Source organism: Hippocampus guttulatus, chromosome 19 (genome assembly GCF_054856545.1).
Source record: "Hippocampus guttulatus isolate MCC_2025c chromosome 19, RoL_Hgut_1.0, whole genome shotgun sequence".
NCBI lineage: Eukaryota > Metazoa > Chordata > Actinopteri > Syngnathiformes > Syngnathidae > Hippocampus > Hippocampus guttulatus.
In genome coordinates this window covers 5,703,162-5,720,190 of record NC_141279.1, presented here as the reverse complement: position 1 = coordinate 5,720,190, position 17,029 = coordinate 5,703,162, and the positions used below count along the sequence as shown (strand labels likewise).

At 45.9% G+C, this 17,029-nt stretch overlaps 2 protein-coding genes and 2 long non-coding RNA genes across 10 annotated transcripts; 1 reads left to right on the top strand and 3 right to left on the bottom strand.

The window, feature by feature from the left end:
• The first annotated feature begins 549 nt into the window (after nucleotides 1-549).
• Nucleotides 550-4,332, top strand: LOC147189774 (uncharacterized). 2 transcript variants are annotated; one of them, XR_015097473.1, is made up of 7 exons: nucleotides 550-617; nucleotides 994-1,067; nucleotides 1,174-1,256; nucleotides 2,413-2,486; nucleotides 2,611-2,783; nucleotides 2,907-3,122; nucleotides 3,198-4,332. It is a non-coding gene; the product is annotated as an uncharacterized LOC147189774 (long non-coding RNA). The 2 variants fall into 2 exon arrangements; XR_015097474.1 differs by lacking the exon at nucleotides 994-1,067 and having other exon boundaries at nucleotides 551-617.
• Nucleotides 2,381-6,612, bottom strand: LOC147189773 (uncharacterized). Of its 6 annotated transcripts, XR_015097468.1 has the most exons (11): nucleotides 5,308-6,612; nucleotides 4,334-4,402; nucleotides 4,124-4,145; nucleotides 4,000-4,039; nucleotides 3,884-3,925; nucleotides 3,720-3,811; nucleotides 3,176-3,344; nucleotides 3,012-3,095; nucleotides 2,721-2,765; nucleotides 2,575-2,636; nucleotides 2,381-2,496 (listed from the first exon to the last, which is right to left on the bottom strand). It is a non-coding gene; the product is annotated as an uncharacterized LOC147189773 (long non-coding RNA). The 6 variants fall into 6 exon arrangements; XR_015097467.1 differs by having other exon boundaries at nucleotides 3,176-3,811; XR_015097470.1 differs by lacking the exon at nucleotides 5,308-6,612 and having other exon boundaries at nucleotides 3,607-3,811; nucleotides 4,334-5,297.
• Nucleotides 6,613-9,120: 2,508 nt separating this feature from the next.
• Nucleotides 9,121-13,304, bottom strand: LOC147189772 (uncharacterized). Its single transcript, XM_086099249.1, has 11 exons — nucleotides 13,298-13,304; nucleotides 11,233-11,338; nucleotides 11,018-11,042; nucleotides 10,891-10,929; nucleotides 10,773-10,814; nucleotides 10,602-10,694; nucleotides 10,100-10,226; nucleotides 9,964-10,009; nucleotides 9,461-9,874; nucleotides 9,334-9,389; nucleotides 9,121-9,253 (listed from the first exon to the last, which is right to left on the bottom strand). Exons 1-7 carry the CDS (start codon nucleotides 13,302-13,304, stop codon nucleotides 10,116-10,118), a joined length of 423 nt encoding a protein of 140 aa, XP_085955375.1. The 3' UTR covers nucleotides 9,121-9,253; nucleotides 9,334-9,389; nucleotides 9,461-9,874; nucleotides 9,964-10,009; nucleotides 10,100-10,115.
• josd1 (Josephin domain containing 1) lies at nucleotides 12,971-16,827 on the bottom strand. The gene is made up of 5 exons (XM_086138555.1): nucleotides 16,658-16,827; nucleotides 15,528-16,207; nucleotides 15,306-15,434; nucleotides 14,255-14,449; nucleotides 12,971-14,126 (listed from the first exon to the last, which is right to left on the bottom strand). The coding sequence occupies exons 2-5, from the start codon at nucleotides 15,857-15,859 to the stop codon at nucleotides 14,027-14,029; spliced, it is 756 nt and encodes a 251-aa protein (XP_085994681.1). The 5' UTR covers nucleotides 15,860-16,207; nucleotides 16,658-16,827; the 3' UTR covers nucleotides 12,971-14,026.
• Nucleotides 16,828-17,029: the final 202 nt, after the last annotated feature.

Sequence of the window (17,029 nt, the reverse complement as noted above, 5' to 3'; positions counted from 1 at the left end):
TCAGCTGCCCTTGAAATTTGTGGTTCTTCAAGATATGCCCTAATTTAGTGTCTGCATACATGTCAACCTCGGCGAATAGCTGCCCTTACAAATGATTACGATTCGATTCCCCTTACAAAGCAAGGAAAATGCGTACAACGGCTTAGCGCGCATGCTTTATCAATCCGACCCTACGTAGCGATTAAAAAAATATACGAAATTACTTTTGCTGGTTTGCCGTGACAATAGGAGCGATCGACGACGGCATTGTCGTTGGCTACCAGCAGGTGAGACGATCTGGATTTGAGCCAAAATGGTCTTTGTGAGAAAAGTTCACAATTTCTGCCCCGCATAAAAGTTGTAATACGCCATACGTGATTTGAAATGATTAAAAAACCGTATAAAATACGGGGAAAACGTACAAGTTGACAGGTACGCCTTTGTGTTTTTGGACACTTGGCTAACAAAACTAGATTCAGATTGCTTGCCAAACGCCTTTGTGGTTTCCCGGACAGTAGGGGGCGATATGAACTAAAGACATCCAATTCGTCAAGAAGAAGAATAAGGACAAGCACAAGAGCGGTACCACATTCGGTTCAATGAGCAAGTGTTTCCGCTGTCCACAAGCCCGGTTCTCAGTGAGTAATTTTAACATTTTAAACTGACTGACTTCGCAGTTTATCTCTGTATGTATAGATGTAGACGTTTGGGGAACGTTATTACGACACGTTGCTCCTCTAATTTTGTTGTTGTGACTCACAAAGTCACTGGATGTTATCGTAAAAAACAGTCAGTAAAGTGGGCAGTGAGCGAGCACGCCGCTGACAAGTAGACCTCAGCTGTAATCAAAAAGCAATTGAGAACCGCGTTTGACTTGACTACTATTCTGTATGTTTTCCACACCAAAGCTGCTATCAGCAGTGGGAGTGTGATGGCTTCACATCGGGGGGCAGATTTGTTTCAAAACTATTCACACCAATGCACCCGTGACTTTGTTCACTTGTTTTTCGAAAGGAGGTTGCTCATTGTACTTTAGGTGTGGGAGAGAGCAGCGAGTGCCGGCACGTTTGGAAATGGACGGATTTAAAGTAAAAGTCTGCCACTTTACGAATAATGACTCAAATTAAAAAGAAACAACTTTTTTTACTACAGTGTGTGACTTTCCACTTTCCTTTTGTTTTTCTGCCTGACCAGATTCGTCAGATTACTGGGCCGAAGGCGCAGCCGCCAGACTCGGAGGACATGCGGAAGGGACGCCAACCTGCATTTGGACACGTGTGAGTACTGAGCTGTGTGGTGTGCTTGAAGAGCTGATGTCTGATGTCACGTTGCACCACAAGGTGGAGGTGAGTGAACCCGCCTGTCTCTCACTCAACTTAAACTTGTGCTTCGTGTACTGCACAACAGTGTCAACTCCACATAGACAACCCGAGCATCATCAAGCACTTCTGGAATATGTTTTTAAACGTTGAGGTGGACCAAGTTAGTTTAAAAATGTGTCTATGTATGCATATATAATATCTACATAAATATGACTAACTTGGCCCACTTCAATGTCATTTAAAAACTTGACCAGAAGAGTGTGATCATGTTGTTGTGGAGTACACGTCACTTAGTTTTTGTCTCGGTGAGCGAAGTCGGACGTGCTCATGTCCCCCTTGGTGTGTCATGAGATGTCGGTGACCTCACGCATGAGCTGGTCAAGCACATGCTCCCATCTCGGGCCTGTCGTCAGTGTTTGTGTTGGCGCAAATTGCACTGGCCCACACAAACAGTGACTGGTAAAATGCTTTGACATTGTCCTGTTCGCTTTTCTGTCCAATAAATTGTTGAACTTGAATCGGAGTCTTTGCCTTCCATGACTAAGTCCATCCTCAACTCACTCAAAGCCTTTCATGCTGAGTGGTCACTGCAGCTGAAGACTCAAGTCTTGAGGAGAGAGTTGCACATCAGTCACTCGTATGGCCACAAGTGTAACACTGCTGTCCCGTTGGTCTCCACATGACTCGAAACTCCAAGAATTGAGCTTTTGGGTCATGCGAAACCGACGGGAACAGTGAAAAGACTGTCTGGTGTGACCGAAGTGCAGCTCTCACATCAAGTGGGACTTAGAAAATTTTCTGCAAAGCTCGCCCAAACCACACCCGATTTGGAATCCACCAATCACGGGGAGGCCCTCATTTGCATAAATTTGCATAACCACGCCCCATTTCCACCAATCACAGGATGTTATTGCCATGCTCCACCCACTTCCACGGCCATCAGCCAATCATGAGCCGCTATGCCACACCCACTTTCCTCAATTTTTCTGCCCGGGGGAAAAATTTTTTGAAAAAAAAAGTTAGAAACATTAAGAGTTTTTATTTTGTGATGTGTTTAGGAATGAAGTTGAGTTGAAGTGTTCTTTGTAATCAAGCTTTATTTCTTTTGCAGAACAGACAATCACAAAGCAGAGGAAAAAGTTGCAAGTTGGATGACGGTCGGCTCGTGAGAAGAACGTCGGACAGGTGCGTTGATCTAAGAGGAAAAACATCCGTGAGTTACACGCAAGTCAATGTCTTGTGCAGACAAAGATGTTTTCGGCATGAAACTTACCAGCGAGAGAGACAAGTTGTTGGGTCTTTTGTGCAGGAAGCCGTGTGCATGTTCACTGCTGCCTGAAGAGGAGGGGAAGAAAAAAAATAAAATAAAAAAGTCTTCAACTCTGCGGAGAACATGCTTGTTGAAATGAGCCTTCTTACCAGCAGATGGCGGTCACATTTCACCCCATACTCCACCGGCTTCATCTGGATGACAAAGTACAGGTGAGTAGACACTAATTACAAACCAAAATGCAGTTCCATGTTACTCGAAGCTGCTGCCGCACGAGCTCTTCATTTTTCAACTGATTGATTCACTGGAATCTTTTGCTGCAACACTTGGTCCAGCATGATCAGCACCAACAAGCCAAGCTGCTACGGGTCCAGTGACTCATCCAAGGTGGTCAAACCTGCCAATGTCACAAACGAGACCTGTCAAGTCCTTTTTCGTACCTTTGAACGGCAACGTTGAAAATGGAGCAGACACAAGCTTGTCGCATTTGTCTCTTTGCCCGGCGGGCCTGACTGGAAGCTGCACTGCATGCAGAATGAAAGAAAAAGCAGGTGAGTGTGCTTAAATTCAATGTGCCGTGCTTTTTGATTGTAGCTTCCGTCACCTGACAGCGTGCATGACATCAGGTGGATCGTGACGCCATGTTTCCTGAGGGCCTGCACCAGCGCTACCTCCAACTAACAGTTGCAGGACTTTGATTGGAATTTTGCGACGGGCCCAAACCTTGAGGACGACTCTACTTCACAACGTGTTATCTGGTTCCTCAACACCACCTAGTGGATGAGAGCGGGACAAACGCAATGTTGAGTAAATGTCTTGGGATCACTCTCCCACCCGTTTCCCCCCTGGTGCAACACCCGATTCAAATGATCAGATGATCAGCAAGGTCTGCCGAAGCCGGACAGCGAATCTGATCATTTGTCTCAGTGTGCGAAAGAGCCCCGCTTGATTTTAGCCACAGGTGAGCTGGCTCAACCAAACTTTTTTCAAATTTCTGGATTTGACACCTGTGCTGATGTAATTACGAGTACTCACATGTGCACCTCTATAAAAGAGTTGGCTTCACTTGTGAAGAGAGCAGAGCTGGACGCTTCTTCGACAGCACGGTGGCCTGAAAACGTTAGCTCTTGACTCTTAAATATTCAAACCTTCCAAGCGTGTGGCTGGGCACCCCGATATTTGGAAGACCCGAACGCCACAGTATGGCAGCCATTTTAAGGGTCATTCTGTCGAGGTGAGCCTGCGTAGACAGAAATGAGAATAGACACATTTGGGATTTAGTCTGATATGTATTCAAATGCGGCAGTTTCACCTTGTTGCAGTCAATTTGGCCGTTCTGTAGAAGATGCAAAGCCTGTGGATGGAAAAGAGACATTAGTTTGGCTTGCTCCAAATGGTTCACAATTTAAGTTGCACATTGGAACGCACAGCAAGTGTCCCATTTTAGACGCGATTTGAAGATTCGTACCTGTGAACAGAAATGGCACAATTAGTATGCACACATGCATATTCGGTTTAATTGTGAATTTAGAAATGAGTTTTGTCTACTTACCTTCTCGGTGAAGGTAGCTTTCCTAGAAATTTGGAGGGGGAAAAAAAGCGTTTGTTGCAAGGTCGCAGGAGACGTTAATTGCAATGCTCGAACAAACATTTTTGCTTTGCATGTTTGCTAGGTGCGAGCACGTTGAACGTTCGTTCTGCTTTCCATTCAAAGTGGGGAAATGTGAGTGTTTTAAGAGGCTATTAAAGAGTAAAAAGTCACCTTGTTGGGGTTCTGCGTGATCTTGTGGAGAGACGTGCGGAGCAGGAGCAGCGTGTGACCGAGCGGAGGCTGTCGAAGGTGAGAAAGAATGATTGCCTCGTTGTCGCCGTTTAAATAGGTTTCCGATGATGACGTCACTTCCGGGTATGAAAAATAATTTTTAAAAGATTAAGCGCAGACCCGGGCCCGAACCATAGTTCACCAGTCTTGACTCTCAGTCGTATACCATTGAGCTACTATCTGACAGTGATACCGGCAGCTTTTACATATATATAACAGAAAAGGTGAATTTGAAGGAAACGTTAAGGGCCGTCAATCGGGCACGAACTTGAGTTAACCAGTCGGGACTCTTAGTCTTTTACCATTCAGCTATTGTGTAAGACTATTTCCAGCTGCTTTTACATGTATATTAACAAAGAAAGTGAATGTGAAGGGAAACAGTTATGTGCTTCGAGCCAACACCCGGGCTCGGACCAGAATTCATCAGTCGGAACTCCTAGTCGTACACCATTGTGCTGTCATCCGACAGTGACTCGCTCATTTACATGTGTATTTAAAAGAAGTGAATGTGAAGATGGAAATTTTGGAGAGACATGATAAAGGTTATGCCATCGGAGAGCACCAAGGCTCGAACCTCATTTTACCAGTTGAGCATCCCTGTCATACACCACTGGACTGGCGTTCCACAGTGACGTAGTCCACTTCTACATTTACTTATTGTAATCAAACAGTACCGTTCGAGATATAATTATAACCCGAAAAGCTTTATCAATGATAGGTCGTGGTCGAATAGATAAAGACCGAACGTGGCGTGGCCCCCGGGAAACCCAGATCCGATTCTTGCTCAATTTATGAATGTAACAGACAGTTGGGCTCGAACCCGGGTTGCCTGATTACTACGCCTCGTCATTTACCATTCGGACATTCTGCGGCGAAAATTTCGACATTTTCAGATCTAATGATAGGCAAATGACCTCGTAAGGAGCGATTTGATGAGACGGTTGCATCTCGTGGAGTATCTGCCTCTGGTCCAAACTTCACCCCTGGACGACGTGACGGGAAACCCGGGTTCGATTCTTGCTAAATTTATAAACGGAGCAGATGGTGGGGCTCGAACTCAGTTCGCAGGACTACCACGCACTGACTTTGACCATGAGGCCATTCCGGAAGGGAAATTTCGAATTTTTTTATATGTAGTCAAACGCGGTTGACCACATGAGTGACCGGTGAGACGGTCTGCGTCTCTCGTGGAGTGGTCACTTATGAGATGGGCTTTGCCTTTGGGCGACGTGAGACATTCAGACCTCACTCAAAACCCTCGACTCCGCCAGTATTCCCAACCACTGCCTGCCTTCATCATGCCATCCTGAGATTTACAAAGCCAACTTCGTTTTAGATTGAAGACGAAAAGACATCGTGTCATTTTGCATTATTGGCGATCGTGAATAAAGTGCAAATAAAACATCCATCCGCACTCTTCCAAACGTGTAAGGCAACTGTATTCATTGTTTCAAGCTTTGTTGACAATGGCTACTCGCTGGAACAGTCGAGACGCAAGTCTCGTCTGGATGGTTGCGGGGTGGTCATTGCTGTTCCCAACGGGACTGAAATACCTGCAACACCCAAAGGGTCACGGTGAAATCAAACTTCGTTTCAGATTGAGGAGGAAACATCGGATGACTTTCTGGGGGCCCCGATGCCCCTCTCATTGTCTTGCGGAATATATTCCAATCAATAACGCTTCCACCACTTTCAAAACAAAGTTTAGCCAACGACGACAATGAGTCAACAGGAGGCTTCTATGTCGGCGGGCGGGTGGCAACGTCCTGACCGTCCGGCACAGGATCATTTGCCAAAATTCTGCCAACCGCTTGATGACAGCTGTTATGAAAGCGCTGATGTATTGTATAAAATGACCGCAGGCTATCTTTTTCTGAATATACTCAAAATGTCGTTGTGGTGTTGAGCTGCTGGAAGGGAGGGGAGGTGTTCGAAGCTGGTCATGCCGTAGCCTCGCCGGTCGTGTCGTAGCCTCCTTGCTCCGAGTACACCCGCATGAACAATGCGGTCAATTCCCAGCCCCTGCACCAACAGTAGCAGCCCGTTTCAGCCAACATTTTAATCTCAAACTCCAGCAGAGGGCTCGCCATTGGCAAGGGGAAACAATCAACCCGATTTCGATTTTCCAATGTCAGCTAACAGCAGGAAGAATCATTATAAAATTCGACCGCAAACTCGCGGGAGTCTCGTGTCCGTCGTCGAAAGTGTTTACGCTTCAAAACAAACCAAACAACAACATAACGAAAAGTCTTCACGAAACGCAAGGGCGCCGCCTACTGGCACACATTAGGAACGACAATCCTGCGACTGAAGTGGCCCTCAACTTGACAAGTGTCGTCCCACCAAAAAATAAAACTCTCTGGGTATCTTTGTCGGGTGGGGGGGGGGGCGTTTTAATATATTGGTCTTTGTTGTTCTGTTTATGTTCCTCTGGACGAGTCGTAACTGGAAGGGGGTGGGGGTAAATTCCTTTTGTGGTTTTGCATTCTTGACCAATACGGTGAATTTGATTCCGATTCTGATTTCTTGCCAAATGCCTTTGTGGCTTCCTGGACAGCAGAGGGCGATATGGACCATGGAGATCCAATCTACCAGGAAGAAGAACAGGGACAATAACAAGAAGCGTACCACATCCGGTTCAGCGAGCAAGTTTTTCCGCGGACAACAAGCCCGACTCACAGTGAGTAGTTTTAACCTTTTAACGAACTATATGCAAATGTATTGATGCAGACAATTTCGGAGCATCATGACCACACGTCGCTCCTCTAATTTGTTGATTGTCATGGAAGTTATCGTAAAAACACAACTACGGTTGCCAGTTCACAAATGAAGGCAGATTTGTCTGCAAACTACTCCCACAAATGCATCCGTGACTTTTTTGCAATTGTTTTTCGAAATATATTTGTGGGTTTCATAAAATAAATACTCAATTACATACAATACGTGTTGATAATGTCCACAAATATACTCGTCATTTTCACACGTGTTTTCGGGTCCCCAAATCCATTCAGGATTTTCGCGTGTTTCTCTATGTGGAGTGAGCATTTCTCATGATTTTGAGATCCCATTTTCGTCCGCGAGGAGGAGGCAGTGTTGCTGTCTCCAATTTACGGGAACTTTAGTGGACGGTTGAACGACGTTGAGTCTTTTCAGTAGTTGAGCAGTTGATTGAAAGGAGGTTGCTCAATGTACATGAGGTGTGGAGAGAAAGCCGCGAGCGGGCAGATTTGGAAATGGACGTGTTAGAAGTGAAGGTCTGCCACTTATTCTGTGAAGAATAACACAAATCATAACAAAAAACGACCAAAAAACTTTTATTTGTGGGTGGGAGCAGAAGAGAATGACTTCCCACTTTTGTTTTTCTTTCTGCCTGACTAGATCGAAGAGTCGACTGGGCCAAAGGTGCAGCCGACAGACTCGGAGGACATGCTGAAGGGAGCCCAACCTGCATTTGAACACATACGCCTTGTTGTGTGCTTGGAGAGCTGATGTCTGATGTCACGTTGCACCACAAGGTGGAGGTGAGTGCGCCCGCCTGTCTCTCACTCAACTTAAACTTCTGCGCCGTGTACTGCACAACATTGTCGACTACACATAGCATCATCAAGCACTTCTGGAATATGTTTTTAATATTGAGGTAGCCCAAGTTATTTTAAAACGTTGTGTATGTGCGCATATAATATACTGTATATATACAGTGTGTATATATATATGACTAACTTGGCCCACTTCAATGTCATTTAAAAACTTGACCAGAAGAGTGTGATCATGATGTTGTGGAGTACACCGCACTTAGTTTTTGTCTCAGTGAGAGAAGTCGGACATGCTCATGTGCCCCTTGGTATGTCATCACACTTGAGCTGGTCAAGCACATGCAAGACTTAAGCTGCTCCCATCTCAGGCCTGTCGTCAGTGTTTGTGTGTACAACTTGAACTGGCCCACGCAAACATTGACTGGTAAAATTCTTTCACATTGTCCTGTTTGCCTTTCTGGATAATAAATTGTTGAACTTGAATCCGAGTCTTTGCCTTCCATGCTGAGTGGTCACTGCTGCGGAAGACTTCTCAAAGACTTAAGGACTTAAGTCTTGAGAGAGTTGCACATCAGTCACTCGTATGGCCACAAGTGTAACACTGCTTGTCCCGTTGGTCTCCACATGACTCGAAACTCCAAGAATTGAGCTTTTGGGTCATGTGAAACCGACGGGAACAGTGAAAAGACTGTCTGGTGTGACCGAAGTGCAGCTCTCACCTCAAAACTCAAGTGGGACTTGGAAAATTTTCTGCAAAGCTCGCCCAAACCACACCCAATCTGGAATCCACCAATCACGGGGAGGCCCTCATTTACATATATTTGCATAACCAATCAGAACACAGCGATTTGCATAACCACGCACACTTTGCAATATTCGACCAATCAGATTGCTCAACATTTGCATATCCACGCCCTGTAAAGACCCAGCCAATCAGATCGCATCTAATCTGCATATCGACGGCCCGTTTCAACCAATCACAGCATGTTATAGCAATGCTCCACCCACTTCCACAGCCATGAGCCGCGATTGCAGCCATGCCACACCCACTTTCAATTTTTCTGCCCGGGAAGAAAAATCCCTGAAAAAAAAATCCAGAAAAAAATTTTGAAAAAAAATTTTTTGAAAAAATGTTTTAAATAGTTATAAGTTATATTTTTGTGATGTGTTTAGGAATGAAGTTGAGAGTTGAAGTGTTCTTTGTAATCAAGCTTTATTTCTTTTGCAGAACAGACAATCACAAAGCAGAGGAAAAAGTTGCAAGTTGGATGGCAGTCTGCTTGTTGCTGGGCAGCTCTTGAGAAGAACGTAGGACAGGTGTGTTGACCTGAGAGGAAAGACAGCCGTGAGTTACAATGCAAATCAATTTCTTGTGCAGACAAAGATGTGTTGGCACATGAAACTTACCAGAGAGTCTGTGTTGGGTCTTTGGAGAGCAGGAAGCTGATCATGTTTACTGCTGCCTAGAGAAAGGAAAGGGGGGGGGTTCAAAAAAGTAGTCATGATGGTGCATTGAATGAGTATAAATGTCTACTTTTCAGGCTGGCCCAAAGTTTGACTTCAGGACGAAGAGCAAAAAGTGTTGCCTGCAGGTCTGTGCCCGTAGGTGGACTCTGGCGGTGAGTAGGTTACTCCCTCTTGTGGCACGGAGGACCCAAGAACAATGTATTCAAATGAGACTCCTTCCCAGCAGATGGCTCAGTCACGTTTCACCTCATCGCACTCCAATATCTCCATCTGAAAGAAAAAAAAAAAGCACAGGTCGGTAGATACCAATTACAAACCAGAAACACAGTTCCGTTGTACTCTGCTCCTCATTTTTCAACTTCCTTCCAAAGTGTTGATTGACTGGAGACTGGAACCTTCTGCTGCGACAGTTGCTCGAGCGTGATCAACACCAACAGGCCAAGCTGCTACTGGTCCAGTGACTCATCCAAGGTGGTCAAACCTGCCAACACCACAAACGAGAGACCCGTCACTCTTCTTTCGTACCTTTGAACGGCAACGTTGCAAATGGAGGCAGCAGTGAGGACCTACTACAAGCTTGTCACATTTGTCTCTTTGCCCAGCAGGTGGAGGGTTACTGCATGCAGAGTTAAAAAAAATAAATAAAAAAAGCAGGCGAGTGTGTTTAACAAAATATGCAGTGCTTTTTGGGTGGAGCTTCAGTCACCAGTCTGCGTGTGATATCAGGTGGATCGTGACGCCACGTTTCCCGAGACCTGCCGACAAGCAAAAGGTCCAAACATTGAGGAAGGATGACTCTGCTTCACAACGTCTATTGGGTCCTTGAGCACCATCTGGTGGACAAACATGCACATGTTGAGCCTGTGCCACTCTGCTGACAGTTTCCTCCCTCTCTACCTGGTGCAACGCACCTGATAGGATAAGTGAGGGGGGCCAGAACTAAGAGCCCCGCCACGGTTTGATTTGAGCCACAGGTGCGCCTACTCAACGAGCTTCCCGGGAATTGGTTGAGGAGAAGCCAAACTTTTCTTGACATTTCTGTTGACACCTGTGCCCCATCTCTAGTCAATCACGTGCTGATTTAATTTTGAGACGTCACGTGTATGAAAGTTTGCTTTACTTGTGAGGAGAGCAGAGCTGGACACCTCTTCAACAGTGCGGTGGCCTGAAAGACAGTAATGTAAGCTCTTGACTTTTAAATATTGAACCTTCCAAGCGCCTGGCTCAGCACCCAGATATTGCCAGGGCCCAAAACTCCACAGGATGGCGGCAATTTTCTGGGTCGTTCTGTCGACGTAACCCTGTGGAGACAAATGACCAGCGACACATTCGGGATTTCGTCGGTCATACTGCGGCGTCTTCAAATGTGGCAGTTCTACCGTGTTGCAGTCAATTCGACCATTCTGTAGCAGATGCAAAGCCTGTGGATAGAAAAAGAGACAAATTAGATGGCTTGCTCCAAACGGTTCAGGACTTAAATTCCACATTAAAACGCACAGCGAGTGGCTCGTGTTTCGTCCATTTGAAGATTTGCACCTGTGAACGGAAATGACACAATTAACACGCACGCATACACATTAGTTCGGTTTAATTGTGAATTTAGAAATGAGTTTTGTCTACTTACCCTCTCGGCGAACGTCGCTTGAGTCCTAGAAGGTTAGGGGAAAAAAAAGTTTTGTTGCAAAGTAAGGTCGCAGGAGACGTTGATTGCTAACGCTCGAGCAAACATTTTTGCTTAAGCATGTTAGCCAGGTGCAAGCACGTCTAAAGTCCTGCTTTCCATTCAAATGGAGTGAAAGCGGTGTGTTTTAAGAGGCTATTAAAGAGTTAAAAACTCACCTTGTTGGAGTTTTCCTTTTTGGACGGCCGTGCGGAGTCTGTCGAAGGTGAGAAAGAATGAGTGCCTCGTTGGCCCGGTTTAAATAGGTGTCCGGCAATGACGCCACTTCCGGAAAGAAAGAAAAAATAATAATTTGAAACAGGAAGTGAATGTGAAGATGTGTGGAAAAAATTCGTGCGAAATGAAGGCTTTGCTAAAGGACGGCACCGGGATTCGAACTGGAGGTTACCAGGGGAGATTCCTTGTCATATACCTCTGGACTGTCCTTCCACAGTGACTTCAACCACAATACATGTATATATTCTCATCAGACCTGTTGCAGAATTAATCTTAAGTATAACCACCCGAAACGTTTGTTCAGAGACCAAATGTGGTCGAATGGATAACGACCATATCTGGTACCCGGGTGACCCGTGTTCGATTCTTTCTTGATTTATAAATTGAGTCCGTAGTGGGGCTCGAACTCTGTTCGCCTGACCAACACGCGATGTCTTTTACCATTAGGCCATTCTGTCACGAAAATTTCGAAATTTTTATATTTAATTATAGGGTGTTAGCCTTATGATCAGGTTCAAAAGAGGAACATGTTTAGTGAGACGCCTGGCGTCTCTCGTGGAGTGTTCAAGATTCTGGTTGAAACTTCTAACTTTGGTGACGGGAAATCCGGGTTCGACTCTTGCTAAATTTGTAAATGGAGAGCAGACGGAGATTCGAACTCGTTCCGCCTGCCTACCCAGCGATGTCTTTTTACCATCAGGCCACCCCAGGACGGAAAATTTGACATTTTTTTTATATGTAATCAAAGGCGGCTGACTACTAGTCGGGTTTTTTTAAGGTAAAAAAAGAACATTATTACTGAGACGGTTGGCGTCTCTCGTGGGCGATGTGACGGCACTCCAACCTCACTCATCACCCTCGACCACGCCAGTATTTCCTACCGCTGCCTGCCTTCATCATGCCATCCTGAGATCAGGAGAGAGAGTTTGCAAAGCCAACTTCGTTTTCGATTGAAGACGAGTTGCACAAAGAGATCGTGTCGTTTTGTCATTTTGCTTTCTTGACGATCGTGAATAAAGTGCAAATAAAACACCCATACGCACACTTCCAAACGTGCAAGCCAACTTTATTCATTATTTCATGATGCTTTGTTGATCAGGCCAACACCATTGGAATAGCTGAGACGCAAGTCTCGTCTGGATGCTTGCGGGGTGCTCTCTGCTGGTCCCAACGGGGCCGGGGCTGAAGAGGAATGATAAACCTTCGACTGAAGTGGCTCTCAACTTTCCAAGTACAGTCCCACCTAAAAAATATAACTCTCTGGGTACCTTTATCAGGTGCTGTCTCACCATGTTGGTCTTTGTCGTTGTGTTTATGATCCTCTGGACGAGTTGGAACTGGGAAAGTCAATTCCTTTTGCAGACCTGTCAACCTCGGCAAATAGCTGCCCTTATAAATGATTACGATTCCCCTTACAAAACAACAAAAACCCTTACAACGGCTTACCGCGCATGCACACATCATGCTTTATCAATCCGACCGTAAGCAACGATGAAAACAAATATACAACTGAGAATTACTTTTGCTGGTTTGCCATAGCGATCGACGACGGCATTGTCGTTGGCTACCAGCAGGTGAGACGATCTGGATTTGAGCCAAATTGGTCATTGTGAGATCGGTTCACAATTGTTCCCCCCCCCCCCCCCCGAATAAAATAGCACAACAGACGGACAACAAATACATCTTTCGGAGCAATGACCCATTTAATACACTCACACTGCAGCTTTGCCACAAAGTGCAATCATAAGCATTTGAAATTTATGCTGAAAACAAACCAACAAACAACATAACTGATATTTATAGCATTAATATGGATTGTTATGGCAAAAAAAAGAAAAAATGTTTTGAGACACCAAATGACATTGGATTAGGACAGAAAATAATGATTGTATAAAAAGTAAAACGGTTGTAAATAAAAATCCTTGGCAGCGACAAGTAAAGACATCATTGATGGGTTGCTCCTCAAAATTAGTGCTTTGGAATACACGCGTGAAACTGCCCACTCACCTTCCATGTAAACAAGTTAAGGCTAGTATCATCCCAAAGATGATACTATGAACTGAATGATCTCAGAGCTACAATATTGAATCTCTCATAAGGCTCTTTTCAAAATAATACAACCACATAGTTTTTTTTTTTGGTATGGTACTTTTTTTTCATTCCCTCCACATTATTAGACCAAATTAAAACAAACATTCTCTGAGGAGCTTATGGAGGAGCTACAGATGTGTGTCTACCTATGAGGAGAGTTAAGGAGACACAGCATTTGGGCTCCAGTTATGTCGCAATATGACCCCCCCCCCCAAAAATGGTGGCATGTAATACAAAAGTGACCACCGACAAGACGAAGCAAACGAGGAGCGACACGTCGTCACAACAAGGTGAAGAAGGGCACACTTTGGTGAAAGTGAAGGAACGGCGAATCCACGTTCCCTCCGCGAAGGGAAGAGACCACAGGACAACATTTCGAGAGTACTCTCGGGACACGTGAACCCCCTCCCCCCCGCCGCGAAAAAATATCGATATAAACCAGCAGATCACAACAGACTGAAAAATAGTCAAGATATATTGTAGAAAAAGCAAGACGAGCTGTACTTGAACACTTTTGAAGTCAAGAACCGTCATCCACTAATCGTCCTCCTGCAAAGTGTTTGCCTTCTTCATTGCTTTGCATCCGTTACGGGAGAGTCCGGCAATCGTGCGTGAAGTCGTGGCTGTGACTGGCCGCCTCGATCCTCAGCTGTCGGACCGCCACGTTTGTCGCGCCTCCACTTCCTCCGACACCACCAGCAGAAGTTCACAGTTCTTCCCTCGCAGCTGCTGGCGGAGGAACTTCCTGGTTTGTGGGTCAGGGTTGACAAAAAAAAAAAAAACACATCGGCCTCCGTTAAGGAAAATAAAAACGGAGTTGTTGCCTAGCTTAGCGATGACATATGGTAGCGGGACATCCCGGGCGACCCTCACCTGAGCTCATCTGGACTGCCGATGGGTTGAGGGCCACGCAGCTTGGAATCCAGGTTGTAGTAGACCCCCGCCACTTCTCGCACCCCGATCCAGTGTTGGCGTTTGAGCGGCAGCTGCAGAGGTCCCCAGCGCAAATTGGACGGAACGTTGAGAATGAAGCCGGTCACGTTGGACAGCTCGATGCTGCCGACGTCCCTGGAATGGAGCAAAGACAAAAGCTTGTCACGAATGAACACGGAGAGACGTGAACAGACAAAGAAGTGACGTATTTCGACTGATAAACTATTCGTATGACTGTGGCTACCAATTTGCAATGCTGGTTACCCCGATTGAATTTTTCAGTATCCAGGTGATGTCATGTGGAGCCACACACAAGCTTTGCATTTGCTCCCAGTTAAATTCTGCAGATGTGCCTAATGTTTTGGCCCGTTGATTGAATTTGCAGTCATGTCGGTGTCGAAACAATGAAGCACCGCTCGGGTTAATCATTGGTCCGTTTTGGCTCGGGCCAAACGAAAGAACAATAGGGCTTTTCTGATAACTGAAAGAAGCGCAACTATGGTTGGAATCCCAATTTAAAAAAAGAAAAAAGAAAAATCAAACTGATAAAAAAATAAATAAAAAATTAAACTGATAAAAAACAAACGGAGCCAAATGTCACTCGAGGTTACGTTGGATCAGTGAAACAAAGTCATGTGACGGCGCTCGGGGGGGTGCCAGCTTCTGCGGCAAAACAAAACAGATAGGCCACGCCAGCAATGATGATAGTAAGTGAAAAAAAAATACATATAACCATAAGTAGCTCAATATAACAGACCAGAGGTAAGATTTTTTTCTTCCAAACAAAAATAATCAAGTGAAAAGAATGTGTCGTTAACCCTTTCCTGGACAGTGGTTACAACAGTGGACAGCTGATCATGTGATCAGGTTACAGGTTGTCATTGGGGCATGAAAGGGTTAAAACGCATGACCTGTCCCATCTGTTGCTTTCAACAAACAACCGAGGAACAATTTGGCCCACCAGCTTCCTTCAATTCCCCGCTTCACCCACCTCCTTTTATCCCACCAAACTGCCTCAAAGCCTCGCGTCTGCAAGGCGGCCATGATGACGTTCACGTCATAGTTGCCGTTTCCCAGCATGCTCTTCTTGTGAGGCGTCACCAGAGTGCCGGGCGAAATCCTGAGAGAGGATCTCATTAGCCGCATTTCATGTGTAATGATGGGGGTGGGGGTGGGGGGGAGGGGGACTCGTTGACAAACATCTCCCACTTACCTCTGGTAGATCTCCTGCAAAGTGTCCCTGCTGAAGGCTGACCCGTCCTGGAAGACGTTATTGAGCGCGTGCAGGGCGCACAGTTCCCGCCGCTGCTTCTCGTGGTAAATCGCGGGATGCCCCGCCGAGGCTCGAGGAAGCTGCGGCGTCATGAGCATGCACGTGAAGGTGGGAATATCCTGCTGCGGATCCCTGCCCTTGTGTTCCTCCGCTCCCACCGGCCCACCTCCACATTTCTGCTTGCTGACCTTCCAGGGCATGCAACCCAGGTCCTGAAGACCCCCTTTGCTCTTACCCTTCCACTCGCCACCTGGATATGGCGTGCTGCCCATCCCACGTCGTTCGCCACAAACCTTCAGGTCGCTACATCTGCATTTTGCCGACCATCGCCATGGTAACCACTCCGCTGCCTGGACGAGAGGAGCTTTGGGGTTTCTGATTTGATTGAAGGAGTATTGAGGGTTCACGCCTTTATGGAGATTGACGCTATGCCTTGAATGGTAATTTTGGAAGGCATGGGAAATGGTGGAAGCGAAGAAGGGAATCCTCTCCGAAATTGAAGATTACGCCTCGTCCACAGTGACGACCGTCTCCATCCTCGATGTCATTTGGCGTTGATTGATTTTACCAGCTTATAGTTTTTGTGTCCTTTGCTCCATCACCTTGCTGCCAAACGTCCACTGGTAAACAAAACAAGAAACACACACATACACACAAAATAACTGGACCGAGAAACAGCAACAGCAGCACTTCACAACGGTCCATTAAAAAAAAAAAAAATCACAAATCTCGATTTGGTCAGCAGACCCAAGCATGACAACATAAACATCTTCAGCAGCTTTGGAGGAAGCTGCTTGCTCATTTAGCTAGCAACAACACAACAGCCTCGCAAAGAACCCCCACACACACTGATTTGTCTTTTCCCCACGCTCAGAATCACAAAATATACTTCCAAAAAAATACATGTCCAGAATGGAACCAAGTCGCGGCAATGACAGATCGGGCTTGTCTTGTGCCTGCACGACGTGACAAATGTTGTCTTGAAGCAAACAACCCCTACCGTCTCCTCTCACTCTCTCGCTTTTTTTTTTTACGTTCGGTAACTTCGTTTTGGGGCGACGACAACTTACCTAACCTCTCGTGTGTGTCCCCCAGGCGACTGTCGCTCATTGCTTTGCGGGCTAAAAGCGGACTCTGTTATTTTCCTCAAGGCAGTTGCCTCCTTTGTCTCTTTTTTTTTTGTGGTCACTTTTCACCAAGTGGCTCCTCCGTGGTGGCTGCGTCTGGAGGCGCGCATGCGCACTGGCGTCACTCCGGCTCCATGTTGCCGCGACTGCGTGCGTCACTCAGCCGAGGGAGGAAAGAAAAGTGAACGAAGAGGGCCGAACCACACCTTTCCACCTTATTGTTTCATTGCCGTGACGCAATCAAAGTCGGTATTCACAAAATCTTTTGTGGATTCATTGTGCACCCAAACACTATTTACAGAAGGTCCAAAAATA